The sequence below is a fragment of the Pseudonaja textilis genome, chromosome Z (genome assembly GCF_049901715.1).
Source record: "Pseudonaja textilis isolate UNSWEBS1 chromosome Z, rPseTex1.2, whole genome shotgun sequence".
NCBI classification, from domain to species: domain Eukaryota; kingdom Metazoa; phylum Chordata; class Lepidosauria; order Squamata; family Elapidae; genus Pseudonaja; species Pseudonaja textilis.
The window spans coordinates 40,563,963-40,582,741 of record NC_142008.1 but is presented as its reverse complement, the minus strand read 5'-3'; the positions used below and the strand labels follow the sequence as shown (position 1 = coordinate 40,582,741).

General features: G+C 38.5%; 1 protein-coding gene across 3 annotated transcripts in view; it reads left to right on the top strand.

Annotated features, from left to right (window-relative positions):
- The window catches only part of COLQ (collagen like tail subunit of asymmetric acetylcholinesterase), a 68,543-nt gene that overhangs the window by 29,890 nt on the left and 19,874 nt on the right, over positions 1–18,779 (top strand). Inside the window, exons 7-11 of one of the 3 annotated variants that reach the window (XM_087917661.1) lie at positions 1,630–1,692; positions 4,342–4,368; positions 5,972–6,008; positions 7,405–7,440; positions 9,566–9,646. In XM_087917661.1, the coding sequence (XP_087773787.1) occupies positions 1,630–1,692; positions 4,342–4,368; positions 5,972–6,008; positions 7,405–7,440; positions 9,566–9,646 (244 nt within the window). Of the gene's footprint in view, positions 1–1,629; positions 1,693–4,341; positions 4,369–5,971; positions 6,017–7,404; positions 7,441–9,565; positions 9,647–18,779 lie in introns of all 3 variants that reach the window. The other 2 variants (XM_026708248.2, XM_087917660.1) reach the window with 2 other exon arrangements.

Below are 18,779 nucleotides of genomic sequence, written 5' to 3'. Positions count from 1 at the left end.
GACACCCAAGCAGGAAAAGCCCAAAGGGAACATCAGGCCAGTCATAAAACAAACTTGCATAGGAAAAGAGATTTAATAAAAAGTATTGAAAGAAGCCCCCTAGACAAAAGCCAAGTACTTAAGAAAGCTAGGGAAACAAGAAAAAGAAATCCCTTACAAACAACAGGTCATGCCAAATCAGCAAAACAAATAGACAAAGACACGAAATAAATTCCATAGCAGACAGGAGATTGCCACCAAACAAATATAAGAAAACATTAGGATGAAACTGATAATTCAATCAAACCACCCTGTGGAGTTTACCCTCTGGCGGAAATGAAGACAACCCCCTGACAGGATTTAAAACATAAGCACTCACACACAAAAGGAGAAAAGGTATAAAAATCAGGGGTTTATTATACAATGATGGCTAGCCCCAGGAACGCAGACTTCTTGCTATCTCTTGCCTTCCTGAAAAATAAAAGGAACCTGCTTCCAAGCAGTTGTCTGTGTCCTTGCACCGGAGCCCTCCCAGCAGGAAAACCGAATCCTCAGAAGAAAGGCATTTTCCAGCCTTTCAACAAAGATTAACGTTAGACCAACAACTAAGATGTGAACAGTACCCCGGTCAAAGAACTGCCAAAAAACCACAGTAAACATCCCAACAAAAACAAAATCAACAAATCACCAAAACCACTCCCACCAACACCAACTGGGCAAGCTACTAGAATACAAATTGAGAGAAAACACAATTCCTTACTTAATTTGGACCACGAAACATCTGCAAGAAAACAAACAAGCTCAGAGAACACCAAGGATCCCTCATTTCAACACTGAGCTACAAACATTATCTTTTACAGGTATAAATTTCTATCTATAGTTGTCTTTATAAAAGTAGTGAAATTATGGGTTGACATTATTATATCAATCAGAACATGTTTTTTTCTTCAGAGCATCTGTGAGAAGACAGTGGGAGTGTTGGCTACAGATGGTCAGTAGGAAGCTAATCACATAATTGATGTATCTGGTTAATACTTGAATGGGAGATTACCAAGGAACACTAGGACTATAAACTTAACTAATTTACTATAAAACATCTTAGAAGCAATCACTGGCAAACTGTTCCTTTATAGTATAAAAAGAGATCCTCTTTGCTGCAATCTTTTCCATCTATCAGCAATTGCTGACAACTGATGGGATAGTTTCCTAATGTCAGAAATAAAGAAATTTTGGAGCATAAACAAAAATTAGCTCAACACTCTTTAAAAAATGGGATAGAAAATCTACCTAAACGTTTCAGGGCCACTGAATCCTGTTGCCTCCCCTTTCAAAAATAAATGGCCATCAGAACCTGCCCAGACCTGCCTTATGCTGTGATACAAATCATCAGATTGGCTCAGTGTAATCCAGGTTAATTATATCCAATGGTTAAAAAAAAGCAAGGGAGCAATCTGAGAAGTCTATGCTCATTTGTTTATTGTTCTATACAAATAACTTGTGTTGAACTCATTTTATGTATTGTAATTTCCCATGATATAGATGCATTAAGAAATATAGAAATGGTGCAAATTTTTCTTCAGCTGTCAACCAATGCAATCATTACAATAAAACCTGCCCATTATGAGTGATTTTCTCTATTGTTTCTTTTAGGGTGAAAAGGGAGATTTAGGTTTGATGGGATTGCCAGGTACAAGAGGACCAATGGGCTTCAAGGTTTGTTACTCTAAGCTCTATGTTCTCTTTCTTGGGGTCTAATAATTATTGGATTAAAAGCGAATACTTGTACATTGTAAACAGATAGCCTTTATGATGTTTGGGAGTGAAGGATGAATAATGTTTTTCCATAGATAGAATGAAAGTATTGTAATAAAGTGTGGAAATACTGGTTTTTCTTCTCTTCTTTACCAGATTCTTATGGCAATGTAATAGTGTATGTGGGTTGAACAGAAGCATTTGCAAGGGAAAAAGGGGTGGTCTTCAAAAATTAAAGATGATGGTTGCAATCACATGTTTAAAGCACGTGGAAAAGGTGTGAGGTTTTAGTAAATGTGATGGCTGTCATCTTAACTTTTTTGCATCCACTCGGGCAGATATGCTACCCTTCAAAAAGACCTTGACTATGTATAAGAATTTCAAATCTCAACAAATAAATGCTCTGTCCTACATAATGGCAAAAAAAAAAATCAGAAAATAAAATACAGGCTGAATAGTCAAGACCTTGTTGATGATCCAAACTCTGTCAAAGATCTTGGAGTATTCATCTCTAATGATCTAAGTGCTAGAGCCCACTGTAACTACATAGCCAAAAAGGCATTAAGAGTTGTTAAGCTAATCTTATGTAGCTTTTTCTCTGCTAATATTACACTAATAACTAGAGCATACAAAACATTTGCTAGACCAATACTCAAATACAGCTCATCAGTCTGGAACCCACATTACATATCTGATATTAACACAGTTGAGAAAGTCCAGAAATATTTCACAAGAAGAGTTCTCCTCTTCTCTACTCGTTGCAGAATACCTTATGCCACCAGACTTGAAATTCTAGACCTAGAAAACCTAGAACTACACCGCCTTTGGTCCGATCTAAGTATAGTATATAAAATCATACATTGCAATGTCCTACCTGTCAATGAATACTTCAGCTTCAACCATAACAACACAAGAGCAAACTCAAGGTTAATCGCACCAAACTTGATTGCAGGAAATACAACTTCAGCAACAGAGTGGTCAATGTCTAGAATACTCTACCTGACTCTGTGGTTTCTTCCCCAAACCCCCAAAACTTTAACCTTAGACTGTCTACTATTGACCTCACCCCTTTCCTAAGAGGTCTATAGGGGGCATGCATAAGCGCACTAACGTGCCTACCGTCCCTGTCCTATTGTTTCTTTTATATTTCTTTTTTACTTTTCTTATATGTATCCATGTATTCATAACTATGTTTTTACTTATACCTATTATCTTGTAAGCAATTGACAAAAATAAATAAGTCAAATAAAATAAATATTCCTAAGGCTGAGTTACACAATATATTAAATGTGTTTTAAGTACAAAAATGGGCAAATGAATGAAGTAGTCTGGGTATGACCATATTTATTCATTCATTTGCACATTCATTCATTCAATGTATTCAACATACAATTGTTGTTTTGTTTTTGAGTTTACATTAAAATAAATGTCTGAGTTTGACTTTGAACTTGCTCACTAGGCACTGTGGGTAGAAGTCTTAAAAATTTCCTGTTCTCATTATTTCCTTTACAAAGTTTTTCCTTACTCAAAACAAAGATGCACTTTTTTATTACATTTTAAAAGTCCCTCTATGGCCACAGTTAAATTTTTTTTAAAAGAACCCTACATGTTGAATGGAAAAGAATTTTACAAAGCAAGGAGTTGGATCTCTTACATCTGTGATGTAAGGACTTTGTCTCCAGAAAAATAGGGCATGTAAAGGAGGCTTGCATGCTACCTATTTACTTTGAAATAGCTAGACTAAATGTTACTTAGGACTTAAATCTTCAGAATTATATCCTTTACAGTTTTTAGGAAGTTTTCCCTAAACTGATTTTTTTTTTTGCATAGTTTGGTTACCGTTTGCCTTTTCCTGACCCAGTGGGCTATTCGTTTACTTATATATTTATTTAACATCTGTTAGGCTAACATGTCTCGATACATAATTGACTTGACTGCCCTTAAGTCCATTTATATAGAGATGCTGGAAATACATAATGTGTAGACATCATGATCTGCTTTTCTAATGATATATAGAGAAACAAGAATAGAAAGTAGTGTGCCACATTCATATGTGAGAGATAACTCTTGTATAGTTCCTTAATTTTTAGAAATAATCTTAATGGCCTATAGATAAAAAAATTACATGTATATTTTAAAAACAATAATTCAGAAAAACAAGCATATTTATTATATGAGGATTGTTTGATCCAGCTGGCAAAATACCATCTTTCAAAAATTATATTTAATATTCATCTGCATTTATATGAGAGAAGTACATATTGATTATATATTTTTTTAATATTTAACACTCACAGTTTTACAGTATGTGAATTCAGTGACAGATTAAAGATTAATTTTAAAATTTAAGATTAAAGGTGTCATTAAAATGCTTGTAGATGTTGCTAAAAGGATTAGAATTAAACTGAAAGCCCAGTAAAAGACAATGTCAGAGATGTATCTATGTAGGTAGGGGAAAGAGGTAAAGATAATGATTGTTGCTTCTTATTAAATGTTCAAAGCAATATCAAGTGTGTCTACTATACATGATTTCTTGTGTTGGCTTTTAGGTTGAGGTATGATGCTATTGCTTCTTATATTTTCCTTTTGTATTTCAAAATTTTGTTCTAGGGTAATACAGGTGGTTCCGGAGAAAAGGTGAGTGATAAAATTACTAATAAGCACTCTGTACTAGTCTGTATAAATAAGTATTTGCATCCAGTTGATATTAAAATGGCCACTTTTACTTGATTCAGGAGTAAAGTAGGTTGAAGAGATTAAAGAGATGAGTCAAAAAAAAATATCCCATGATGGTGACAGCAACTGCATGACTAACCTGCCCCTTCTCACATGCCTTCCTTATGCAAAGGGAGCATGACTTTGATCATATGGCGACAGTGTTTATTTCTTTTTATTCACCCACTGAATGGCCTTGAACAGAATAAAATAATGAAGAAATGGCAAAGGAAATTTAAAAAAGACTTTAAATGCTGCACAGAGTATTACTGGCATTCTCTGAGGTTGAACATCCTAAACAGAATTTTCTTTGCTCCATCAAATTATTAAGGAACAGTCTAAGCAGAACAGTTTATATTCTGGGTGGTTGTTCTTACTACATAAGCAACTAAGGAAAAATAACAGTTGGACTATAGTTTCTTAGATAGATCTTGGCAAGTAGTTCCAAGATCTACTTCTCCAGATAAAAGATTTGATACTTTTATCTTTATTTAAATAGGAAAAATTGTAACAATATACCACAGCAGAGAATAAATGGGCCCATTGTCCTGGACTGATAGAAACTACTTCTATTCCACATCTTTATATATTTAGTGCTGAAATAAAAGCAATTATTACTATTATTATTAATAATAACTTTTCTTTTCTTATAAAGTGAAAATACGTGGCAGAAGTGCTGTTCAAGCAAGGCCATTAATTGAAGTAATATTGAATGACATCCACCATGAAAGAATTAAATTCAGGGAGAAAACATTTTCTCAATTTGAATCATTTCAATGACAGTGCATCACTGCTATGATCTAGTAGAAGGGGACTTTTGTGCAGGGAGTTTGAAAAGTAGAGATGTTTGCTTCAGTCTGGCACTTGAAAGGGAAGCGCAGCTTGGATTCAGTATTTCATTTTAAAATGATTCTTCATATTGCTGAGTCCTGCTTCTCCTGAGAAATTTCACAGCCCAGTGATCAACCAGATGTCCGGAGGAAATCAGTAAGGAAGGAGTGATTACATCAGACTGTTCATGCTTATAGAATCCTGACCCCTGTGTGGACCCAACCCTACCACATCTCTACTATTCATTAAAGCAGAAACATTTCATTTTTCAGATTTCTGTGTGACCCTTCAGAAAAGTAGAATTGCTTTAAGGACTCAGCTTGTTAAAGCTAATGAGACTCTTTAAAAAGCTGCACTTTTCATCAAGCGGATGTGAAAACCCGAGAAATGGATGTGTGTTAACAAGTAGCAGACAGATTATGGTCTTAGGTTTGCTCAAACCTAGAGCTCTTAGTCCAAATCATTTCCAAAACAGGAAGAACAGAAACTTAAAACAGCATTTCTCACCAGTTGAAGATGTGTGAACTTCTACTCCCAGAATACCCCAACCCTAATAAATAGCCACTGCCATTGTATGGAAGGTCAAAAATTTACCTATCTTCATGACTGTATTTAATTTAACATTGGATATTGGAGGAAGCAGAATCATACTTTTAACTGCTGTGTTATATACCTCTGATATGGTTTTCCACAGGGAGCTCAAGGACAGAAAGGAATCAAAGGCAGCAAAGGTGATAAGGTAATATTTTCTTACTATAGTATCAAACAATCTTATACAGACCAGGAATATTTTTTTCTTGTTGAGTTGTTCATGCCAGGTTTGCATCTAGCATCAGGCTAAAAACTAGGAGAGTGTGAGTTCTAGCCCCTCTTTAATCATGAAAGCCAGCTGGATTACTTTGGTCTGGTCACTTTCTTTCAGCCCAATTCATCTAACAGGACTATTGTCGAGAAAACAGGAGAGAGAATTAGAAATTTTTGCTGCCTTTATTTATAAAAAATAATAAGGATAATATAAAAAACATAAATAGTGGGCCAGATGAATGGCCTTTTAATGGAAGAACTGTGTTTCTTAGGATACTGGAAACTTCTGTACAAGGAACTTTATATAGTCCTAGATTTGTAATATTGGTTTCTAGCTGAAGAAATACATTATTATAGTTATTATAGATTTTATAATGTTAGCATTTAAAACTGCACTAGCCTTTTCAATCTTTGCTCCAGTGTATTAAAGATGTCATTCTAAGATGTCATTCTAGGATAAAGCCAGGGGCTGAGGTAAGAATAGGGAAGATAAATGGGTGATAGATAATTGAAGAAATGCATATTCAATGTAAAATTATATGATCTCAGGAATGTTTTCAAGATGGATGGTTATAAAAACAAAATCAGGGAGAGGATTAGCAAAATAGGTGAAAAATGGCAAAATTATAAAACCAAAATGCAATGAATTAAGATATACTTATGTTTAAAAGTCACATTCATCCTTATTTATTGTTAAATTAGAACAATTGATTTATTTAAATTCATGCAAATTATAATTGCTTCACCCAGGACTGGTTGAATACTGTATAACTATAATTATCTCTATCCTTATATCAGTCAAACAGATTATGTGGTATATTGTATATTAACAGTAGAAAACTGTTCTACAAATATTAGAAAAACAGATTTTTCAACCTGCTTTACACTAAATCAAAAGTTGACATATTTGCTTGTATCTCATTGCTATTTTATTGTTTTAGAAAGTTTTAGTATAATACAGTATGCCATCTTGTTTTAGTTGATTATTGGTATATTTTCTTTTCTTTTTGTGTTGTGCCCAAAGTCACATGGTCTGAGTTGGGCACAATGATTTATAAAGAAATAAACAATTATCTATGGAGATTCTCAGTCACTCAAGTCATGATTTCCCAAAGTGTTTTTTCAAAAGCCAACTGGACTTTCTTTGTATTTCCTTGAAGGCATTTCATTTTTCGTCCAAGAAGCTGCAGTCACTACTTGAAGAAGCTTCTTGAATGAGAAGCACCTTTTGAAAAAGCACCTTTGAGACAAATCCAAGATCAACTCCCCCAAATTTTTAATGAAAGGATAGTTCATTTTTTTTATTCAACTTTTTCTTTGCAGGGATACATGGGTTTCCCTGGAATGTTGGGGCAAAAGGTAAGATACATCCAGGATGCTCAATCTGTGCACAGGATGGACATGTGTTAGAGTTAATATTACAAAGGGATTTTGGGAGACAATTTTCTCCTAAGATTAATTGTCTTTAGTGGGACAATATTAGATAAATATGGATTATATTGCACTGTTCATTCTCAACTCAAATCTGTCTTGTCACTATTGAAACTCAGATAAGAGTATAGATTTCCTTTACTTCCCCCCCTCCCCAAACAAGATAAGTAAACTGTAATTAGTGTAGGATACCTGTTGACCGCTACTTTGTACATATTTTAGGTATGTTGAAAGTTTAAGGAAGTTTTAGAAGCAAAATCTACAGAATACATTAGGCGGCTTCTGAGTAGGTCAATGCATTTTTACTGAATCTCAGTAATTTTAAGATGTCTGGGCTTCATAAATTCCGCAGCCATTTTGGAGGTTGTATCTATACATCTTAAAATTACTGAGAGTGAGAAACACTGTATTAATGATTCAAAAGAATGGAATTAGTACAGGTCTCAGCTTCAGTTCCAGGTAAAAAAGTGAAGTTTGAATGATTATTTTAAAAGAATATAAACTATTGGAAATTTCACAATTTGTGTAATTAAATAACATGAACTGTAATGCTTTTGTTAATTTCATTTGGACTAAGAGGATTTTTGCCATGACTATCATATCTGAGTTTTTAGATTGTTTACATGTCTGGTTAAAATAACCATCTGATGATAATTGTAAGGACCAAATTTTCATTTATCAAGAAAATCCATTTTATATTCTTCAAGGTGGTTTCACACTAGTTAACCATTTGAGGGAGAAAAAGTATTTTCATTTGAATGGTTGTAGAAAAATAAAAGTATTTGATGCTGCTGAATGTCGTTGCTCACTGTTTCATTTTTAATTTTGGTATTCAAGTAATGCTCAGGGAAAATTGCATTCTCTGTCCTAAGAGAAAAATTGTAGAATCCATATGCTACTAGTAGGCAAGCCTGAAGCAATTGGGGAATGGGACATTAGGACCTTTCATGCATTTCATGTGTCTTCTCACTCTCCTTTCCCATGTTCAAACATTTGATCTTGGGTTTAAAGCCATCTGAAAGAAGGAAAGGACTTAAAAAGTCCTTAAAGTTTTCTGTGACTTAAAGGTTTTAGCTTCCCCCTTTTTCCTGAGTTAACTTAGAACCAGTGGTGGTATTCTACCAGTTCAGCCCGGTTCAGCCAAACCGGTAGCTTCAAGGATCATCTGTGAGCAAACCGTTCACTCTAATGATCAGCTGCTGGGCCCTCCCACCTGCCCTGACTCTATACTGACCTTTATTTCCTGCTTTTCAACCTCAGCTGCTTCACGCGGCACAGCCGATTGCTGCGCATCAGCTGTTTTACACACAGGGCTTGCAATAGAAGGTGAGTTGCAAACATTGCGCGCGCACAAAGCACAAATGCACATGCAAAGCATGCACTCACACCAAACCAGTAGGAAAATTTTATGAAACCCACCACTGCTTAGAACCCTTTCTAAATAGAGTAGAAATTTTCTTGGGAACAGCCTTAGTTTACATTTATTTGGGCTGTTGGTTAACACCCAAGTGTTACTTTTCTATTTCTAAAAATGAGTGCAGCAAGAAAAATATATATGGTTTCCAAATAAGATGCTGGATTGTGGCTTCATTGACCGAGGAGAAATGAAAGTGAATGAAGCTTTTTATTATTTAGTGTACTTATGGTACCATTATTAATCTTTTTTCCCCAAGTGAACGGAGCTACTGTATATTCGTAAACTTATTAAATAAAACTCACAGAGTTCATTAGCAGAACTGATTCATAAGAGGAGCCTGCAAAGCACGTAGACTTAATAATCAGTCTCAACGTATGTGATGGTCATTATGCATTGCTTCTGGGTTCTCTAATTCTCTCCCTATCATTTTAAGTGGCAGCTTACTAATTTGTCTTTCAGAGAAATGTTCTTTGAGGAAAATGTACTTTAGTTGATATTATTTACACAAACAATTTAGAAGGATATCTTTTTGGCATGTGTGTGAGTATCTGCTGAGTTTTGGGTAAGATGGTTTTATCACCAAGTGTGTATCTTTGCACTGAAGATTTGGGTTTTATTCTTTCCATCCCCAACAAGGGAGAAATGGGCCCAAAAGGAGAACCTGGTGCATCAGGACACAGAGGACCGACTGGACGGCCAGGGAAACGAGGCAAACAAGTAGGAATCCTGTACTATATTTGTTTTGTTTATTTTGTTTAATCCTAACTTCCTTACTATATGTATAATTTTCTTATGTAAATCTAGATACAATACTTTTGTTTCTATAAAGGCCAGGGCTGGGATTCAAATTTTTAACAACCGGTTCTGTGGGTGTGGCTTAGGTGGTGGGCATGGGTTGGTGGTCATGTGACTGGGTGGACATGGCTTGGTGGTCATGTTATTGGCTGGGTGTGGCCAACTCAATATCACTTACATCGAGGCACGCATCTCCTCACCTGGCCTCTCATGACTATGGGGATGCTGCAACAGTCGTAAGCATGAAAAATGGTCATAAGTCACTTTTTCAGTGTCACTGTAACTTTGAATGGTCACTCCATACAAGCAAAGTACCAGCAAAGGAGGAAAAAAAACTCCAGAGAAGTTCCTGAGACAGGAAGTCTAGTCCTGCCAAGAATGTAATAAGGGTTAACGGAGAGGCAGTTTCTGTAAGCAACACCAGAATGTTTCCTTCCTGCCTTCCTTACAGGATTAGACCAGTAATTTCTTCTAGCAACTGGTTCTCCAAACTACTTAGAATGGTAACAACCAGTTCTAGAGAATAGGTGCGAACCTATAGAATCCCACCCCGATAAAGGCCTTGTTTATGGTAACCTAAATCTCATTTGATTGATTGATTTTGTCCCTTCATACTTCTAGCCCTGATCCCAATGCTAGCTTTTTGGAGGCGGGGGGTGGTGGTGGCTTCTAGCATATTACTTAAAGATTTTTCTTAAAGATTTTGTTATATTGATGTGTTCTCCATACCCTGTTGTCCCCAAAAAGCTATGCTGGCATTAAACTTGTTGTTTCCAAAACTGATCTACACTTCTTGTCAATCTCTTCAAGATAATGGGTGACAAAGCCTAATAAAATTTAGATAATTCAAGTCTATTACAATGGCTACTGATCTCTATTACATTGGCTACTGATCTTATTTATGTTATCTCATGTTCATAGTCATCATAGATTTAACCCTTCTTTAGGTTAAATATTGTTTTGAAACATCACTAGGAAGAAGCTGAGATGTGTACTTTAACAACTATTTGTTAAATAAGAAAGACACTTCTCACATACTGAGCCATTTCCTGTCTCCAAAGCCAGCTAACATCCCCGTATTAAATGCCTGTGGTGGCAGCTAAATTAAGAAGGTGTTACTTCCACTTCCATTCTGAGATGCATCTTGCTCATCTCATTGACTCCTTTAAGTTCATGCCTGGAGTCTTCTCAGGTTAAATGTACTATGACAGAATACACACACACACACACACACACACACACACACACACACACACACACACACACACACACATATATATATATATATATATATATATATATATATATATATATATATATATATATATATATATATTCTTAAGTTTTTGCAGGTACTTACATGTATGGCATTCAGCTTTGTTTGGGTATTTTCCCATGTCATAGTAGTTGTGCTTTTAAAGTTGTAGCAACGTTTTGGCAGAATCTCATCTGCCATCATCAGGCTTCTGTACACTATACAGAAGCCTGATGATGGCAGATGAGATCTGCTTCGAATGCTAGTGCTAATCTTTAAAAGCACAACTACTATGACGGGAAACACCCGAACAAAGCTGAATGCCATATATATATGTGTGTGTGTGTGTGTGTGTGTGTGTGTGTAGTATTCAGCTTTGTTCAGGTATGTTCCCATGTCATTATAGTTGTGTTTTTAAAGTTGTAGCAATATTTTGGCAGAATCTCATCTGCCATCATCAGGCTTCTGTATAGTGTTCGTCTGTGAGTCAGACTTTCACAGCCGTTTCTGTTTTAAATTTGGTGCTAGCCTACTGCTGTGCCAGAATGGTTTTTTCTTCATCCTGATTGATTGGGAGTCTTGGTCTGTGTTTATTGGTCTTGGAGTTTGCTGTGTTCTGCTTGATTGGTGTATTTAATATCTTCTGTCTGTTTTGTAGCTTTTTTTGTCTTGATTGGCTGGCAACATTGTGTTTCCTGTACTGGAGGCTTTTAGTGCAGCTTGGCTCCAAGTAAACGGATGGCTATCATTTATTAGGAAGCTAGGTTTCATCTGGGTGCTGGTTAGAGTGTGTTTGAGCTGGAGGTATCAGGGGGAGTCTGTTTGTGCCCAGGTGTTTGCCTGGCTTGTGGTGTGAAAATTTTTTTGTTGGAGAGTGCAGGCTTCCAGATAATTGACAGTCTGGTGGAGTCATCTCTTCTATTCATGCTTTCAGGTCTTTTTTAAATCTCTATGGCTTCTCTGATAATTCTGTGGCTGGGGTTTTCTATAGAGGCTAGGGTTTTGGTGCCATTGAAGTCGATGCTATACCACACAATACAAAACAGAAGTCTGATGATGGCAGATGAGATTCTGCCGAAATGTTGCTACAACTTTAAAAACACAACTATAATGATGTGGCAAAATATCCAAACAAAGCCGAATACTATATATATATATATATATATATATATGTTTTCTGAGGTTCTCATGGTATTTATATGTAGATCTTTGGTTGTTCGGTTTTCTCCGCGTAAGATTTGAAGTATCTAGGCAACGTTTCGATGAAGTCTCATTCATCATCTTCAGGCTTCTGTCTCCAGCTCTGTGCTTCTCAGAGTAATGGAGATTGCAGCTGCTTCCTCCTTTTAACTGCCAGTGGGGTGGAACTTGATTGGGTGGGGGCTTGGCTGTGTTCTGATTGGGTGGGGGTGTTCTCATTGGTAGGGGTTTGGCTGTGTTCTGATTGGTTGGGGGGTTAGCCGTGTTCTGATTGGTTGGAGGCATGTTCTGTTCAGGAGGGGGCTTGGTTGTGTTCAGGTTAGTTTTAGTTGCTGGGGGATTTGAGCTGGAGAGTTGTGATCTTGCTGTTTGGCTTCTAGTTCGTGGTCCTGCTGCATCTTCATAGTGGGTGTTGGTTTGCTTCATGTATGGCTCAGAGGGGTTTGAAGTGGGTAGTGATGCAGCTGCAGTGCAGCTTCTGGTCCATGGTCGTTTCTCATTTTCTGAATGGGTGGGAGTCTGTTTTCTACATGGAAGTGTGGTGGTGGCATCTTGTGTGGCTCTCATGGGTGTGGGTCCAGTGTCCTTCTTCATGTTAGGTACTGTCTGTTCATGAGGGCGGGTTTCCAAATGGCTGGAAGGCGGGAGGTGTCATCTCGTTTGTTCATGCTGTGTGGGCGTTTTTCTATCTCTATGGCTTCTCTGATTATTCTGCTGTTGAAGTGTTCGGTTTTGGCGATAGTTCTGGTATTTTTAAAATCAATTTCATGTCCTGTGGCTTTGAGGTGTTGGACCAGGGAAGAGGTCGTTTCTTCTTTTTTGATTGAGTTCTTATGTTCTTCAATGCGTGCGCTTATTCTTCTGTTAGTTTGTCCAATGTATGTGTTAGGGCAGGCTGTGCAGGGGATTTCGTATACTCCTTGGTTTTCTAATTCGATTTTGTCTTTGGGGTTTCTTAGGATGGTGGATATTTTTTGTTTGTGCAGAATGCTGTTTTGATGTTGTGTTTTTGGAGGATCTTGCTAATTTTGTCTGTAGTGCCTTTTATATATGGGAGGAGGGCTTTGCCGTTTTCTTGTTCTCTGTCTTGGATTTTGGTTGGGGCTTCTTTTTGGATTAGGTGGGTAATCTTCTTTCTTTGGAATCCATTGGCTGTAAGTACGTTGGTGAGAGTGTGTAGTTCGGTTTTTTGGTGTTGTTCATCGGCTAAGCATTTTGTTCTGGAGATGAGTGTCTTGGCTACGGAATTGATCTGTGCTGGGTGGTGGTGTGAGAGTGCATGTAGATAGCGGTTAGTATGTGTTTTCTTCTGGTAGATGGTGTGTCCTAGGGAGCCATTGGATCTTTTGTATACCAAGACATCTAGGAAGGGAAGTTGGTTGTTGGCTTCTGTTTCCATGGTGAATTGTATTTTGGGGTGTAGGCTGTTGAGGTGTGTGAGCAAGTTGTTCAGTTTTGTCAGCTCCATAGGCTCACCTCTACAAAACCTGGCCAAATTTCTTGCCAAACAACTACAACCCTATGCAGAATCCATCAACTCACACGTAAGAAACTCATTCCAGTTCATCGAGATCATAAAGAAACAAAACTTACAACCTAGCGACCTACTAGTAAGCTTCGATGTCACATCCCTCTTCACCCAAGTGCCAATAAAAGAAGCCTTGACAGCCATCCAAAACAAATACAACCCCCCCAAGCACATCCTAGATCTAACCAACCACTGCCTATCCAATACTTACTTCACCTACAATGGACAAAAATACAAACAAATAGAAGGAGCACCTATGGGATCACCCCTCTCACCTGTCATCGCAAACCTCTACATGGAACACTTTGAAACACAAGCTCTAGAAAAATACGACCACAAACCCAAACTCTGGCTCAGATACGTAGATGACACCTTCATAATCTGGCCACACGGGAAAGAAAAACTGAACAACTTCCTCACATACCTCAACAGTCTACACCCCAAAATACAATTCACCATGGAAACAGAAGCCAACAATCAACTTCCCTTCCTAGATGTCTTGGTATACAAAAGATCCGATGGCTCCCTAGGACACACCATCTACCAGAAGAAAACACATACTAACCGCTATCTACATGCACTCTCACACCACCACCCAGCACAGATCAATTCCGTAGCCAAGACACTCATCTCCAGAACAAAATGCTTAGCCGATGAACAACACCAAAAAACCGAACTACACACTCTCACCAACGTACTTACAGCCAATGGATTCCAAAGAAAGAAGATTACCCACCTAATCCAAAAGAAGCCCCAACCAAAATCCAAGACAGAGAACAAGAAAACGGAAAAGCCCTCCTCCCATATATAAAAGGCACTACAGACAAAATTAGCAAGATCCTCCAAAAACACAACATTAAAACAGCATTCTGCACAAACAAAAAATATCCACCATCCTAAGAAACCCCAAAGACAAAATCGAATTAGAAAACCAAGGAGTATCACGAAATCCCCTGCACAGCCTGCCCTAACACATACATTGGACAAACTAACAGAAGAATAAGCGCACGCATTGAAGAACATAAGAACTCAATCAAAAAGAAGAAAGCGACCTCTTCCTGGTCCAACACCTCAAAGCCACAGGACATGAAATTGATTTTAAAAATACCAGAACTATCGCCAAAACCGAACACTTCAACAGCAGAATAATCAGAGAAGCCATAGAGATAAAACGCCCACACAGCATGAACAAACGAGATGACACCTCCCGCCTTCCAGCCATTTGGAAACCCGCCCTCATGAACAGGCAGTACCTAACATGAAGAAGGACACTGGACCCACACCCATGAGAGCCACACAAGATGCCACCACCACACTTCCATGTAGAAAACAGACTCCCACCCATTCAGAAAATGAGAAGCGACCATGGACCAGAAGCTGCACTGCAGCTGCATCACTACCACTTCAAACCCCTCTGAGCCATACATGAAGCAAACCAACACCCACTATGAAGATGCAGCAGGACCACGAACTAGAAGCCAAACAGCAAGATCACAACTCTCCAGCTCAAATCCCCCAGCAACTAAGACTAACCTGAGCACAACCAAGCCCCCACCTGAACAGAACACGCCTCCAACCAATCAGAACACGGCCTAACCCCCAACCAATCAGAACACAGCCAAACCCCCTACCAATGAGAACACCCCCACCCAATCAGAACACAGCCAAGCCCCCACCCAATCAAGTTCCACCCCCACTGGCAGTTAAAAGGAGGAAGCAGCTGCAATCTCCATTACTCTGAGAAGCACAGAGCTGGAGACAGAAGCCTGAAGATGATGAATGAGACTTCATCGAAACGTTGCCTAGATACTTCAAATCTTACGCGGGAGAAACCCAACAACCAAAGATCTACATATATATATATATATATATATCTTTGGTTGTTCGGGTTTTCTCCGAGTAAGATTCAAGTATCTAGGCAACGTTTCGATGAAGTCTCATTCATCATCTTCAGGCTTCTGTCTCCGGCTCTGTGCTTCTCAGAGTAATGTGAGATTGCAGCTGCTTCCTCCTTTTAACTGCCAGCGGGGTGGGACTTGATTGGGTGGGGGCTTGGCTGTGTTCTGATTGGGTGGGGGTGTGTTCTCATTGGTAGGGGTTTGGCTGTGTTCTGATTGGTTGGGGGTTAGCCGTGTTCTGATTGGTTGGAGGCGTGTTCTGTTCAGGTGGGGCTTGGTTGTGCTCAGGTTAGTCTTAGTTGCTGGGGATTTGAGCTGGTGAGTTGTGATCTTGCTGTTTGGCTTCGAGTTCGTGGTCCTTCTGCATCTTCATAATGGGTGTCGGTTTGCTTCATGTATGGCTCGGAGGGGTTTGAAGTGGGTAGTGATGCAGCTGCCGTGCAGCTTCTGGTCCATGGTCGTGTCTCATCTGAGTGGGTGTGAGTCTGTTTTCTACATGGAAGTGTGGTGGTGGCATCTTGTGTGGCTCTCATGGGTGTGGGTCTGGTGTCCTTCTTCATGTTAGGTACTCGTCTGTTCATGAGGGCGGGTTTCCAAATGGCTGGAAGGCGGGAGGTGTCATCTCGTTTGTTCATGCTGTGTGGGCGTTTTTCTATCTCTATGGCTTCTCTGATTATTCTGCTGTTGAAGTGTTCGGTTTTGGCGATAGTTCTGGTATTTTTAAAATCAATTTCATGTCCTGTGGCTTTGAGGTGTTGGACCAGGGAAGAGGTCGTTTCTTCTTTTTGATTGAGTTCTTATGTTCTTCAATGCGTGCGCTTATTCTTCTGTTAGTTTGTCCAATGTATGTGGTAGGGCAGGCAGTGCAGGGGATTTCATATACTCCTTGGTTTTCTAATTCGATTTTGTCTTTGGGGTTTCTTAGGATGGTGGATATTTTTCTGTTTGTGCAGAATGCTGTTTTGATGTTGTGTTTTGGAGGATCTTGCTAATTTTGTCTGTAGTGCCTTTTATATATGGGAGGAGGGCTTTGCCGTTTTCTTGTTCTCTGTCTTGGATTTTGGTTGGGGTTTCTTTTGGATTAGGTGGGTAATCTTCTTTCTTTGGAATCCATTGGCTGTCAAGTACGTTGGTGAGAGTGTGTAGTTCGGTTTTTTGGTGTTGTTCATCGGCTAAGCATTTTGTTCTGGAGATGAGTGTCTTGGCTACGGAATTGATCTGTGCTGGGTGGTGGTGTGAGAGTGCATGTAGATAGCGGTTAGTATGTGTTTTCTTCTGGTAGATGGTGTGTCCTAGGGAGCCATTGGATCTTTTGTATACCAAGACATCTAGGAAGGAAGTTGGTTGTTGGCTTCTGTTTCCATGGTGAATTGTATTTTGGGGTGTAGGCTGTTGAGGTGTGTGAGCAAGTTGTTCAGTTTTTCTTTCCCATGTGGCCAGATTATGAAGGTGTCATCTACGTATCTGAGCCAGAGTTTGGGTTTGTGGTCGTATTTTTCTAGAGCTTGTGTTTCAAAGTGTTCCATGTAGAGGTTTGCGATGACAGGTGAGAGGGGTGATCCCATGGGTGCTCCTTCTATTTGTTTGTATTTTGTCCATTGTAGGTGAAGTATGTATTGGATAGGCAGTGGTTGGTTAGATCTAGGATGTGCTTGGGGGGGTTGTATTTGTTTTGGATGGCTGTCAAGGCTTCTTTTATTGGCACTTGGGTGAAGAGGGATATGACATCGAAGCTTACTAGTAGGTTGCTAGGTTGTAAGTTTTGTTTCTTTATGATCTCGATGAATTGGAATGAGTTTCTTACGTGTGAGTTGATGGATTCTGCATAAGGTTGTAGTTGTTTGGCGAGAAATTTGGCTAGGTTTTGTAGAGGTGAGCCTATGGAGCTGACTATTGGTCTGAGTGGGGTTCCTTCTTTGTGTATTTTGGGGAGACCATAAAACTTGGGGCATCTGGATGATTTTTCTCTGGGTATGATTCGTTGCTGGATTTCTTCACTGATGGGGGAGGCTTTACTTTGCTGTCGCTCCCAAACACATCCCCACAGAAACCATCATATGCGGAGTTGAAACCAGCCTGACCAAAACCAACCCTGATGATGCTAACAAAATCAGACTTGAAATCACCAACATCCTCTGCACTAGCAAACCACCCAAAAGCAACTTATCCAAAGAAGAACAAACTGCACTACTTAACCTGAAAGAAGACACCAGCATAATAATTCTACCAGCAGACAAGGGCAATGCGACAGTGGTTATGAACACATCTGACTACCAAACCAAGTTAACCAACCTACTCCAAGACCCCGCATACAAACCCCTAAAGACAGACCCCACCACCTACCTAGAAAAAACTACCAAATCCAAAATAAAAGCCTCCCCCATCAGTGAAGAAATCCATTATCATAGGCATGACACACACACATACTGTTCCAGTTGCCACAGTTTTAGGAATTCTTATTTCTGGTGGAAAATATCTTGAGAATGTATAATATTTTCAGAAAAATGCCCCTGTTTTCAGATCTGTAGTCATCAACTTTTTTCTGCTTTTGTCTCTCAGCTTTTCGAATTTCTTCTCCCCCTCATTCTCTGTTTATTAATTGCTTTTGAATCTTGCTAGTCTCTGTTGGTAGAGGCTTTAAGCCTCCTTAATGAAAGATAAAAGACAATTCACTATAAATGTTTTAAAACAAATTAGTTCCCTTGTAAACTCCCACATCAGTGGTTCTTAACCTTTTTGAAAGAATCACCCCCTTGAGCCATTGAGGAAGTTATCATCGCCCCCCTCCCCCAACATAACCTCTCAATCACAACACAGGGAAATAATTTTTCAATTTATACAAATATGTTTTTTGTTTTCTTTAAAATTGTCATTAGGACATATTGATGCAAATAATTTATTTCCAGTCTTTTTCCCATATCAACTGTGTGAAAAATTCTGATGCCACCCATCACTTTACTCCCAAACTTTGTGATACATGTATTTCATTATTATTTATTCAAGACACTTAAATGCAATGACCACTGAAAACAAAATTAAATTGCAAGAAAATGAAATGCCTGTAAAAAACAGTAACATTTAATGATTTAATTAAAAGTGAATTTTAAGACGCAAAAGGAAATATAAAAAGGGCATAAAAACAAACCGCAATGCAGGAACTAAGAATTTCAAGAT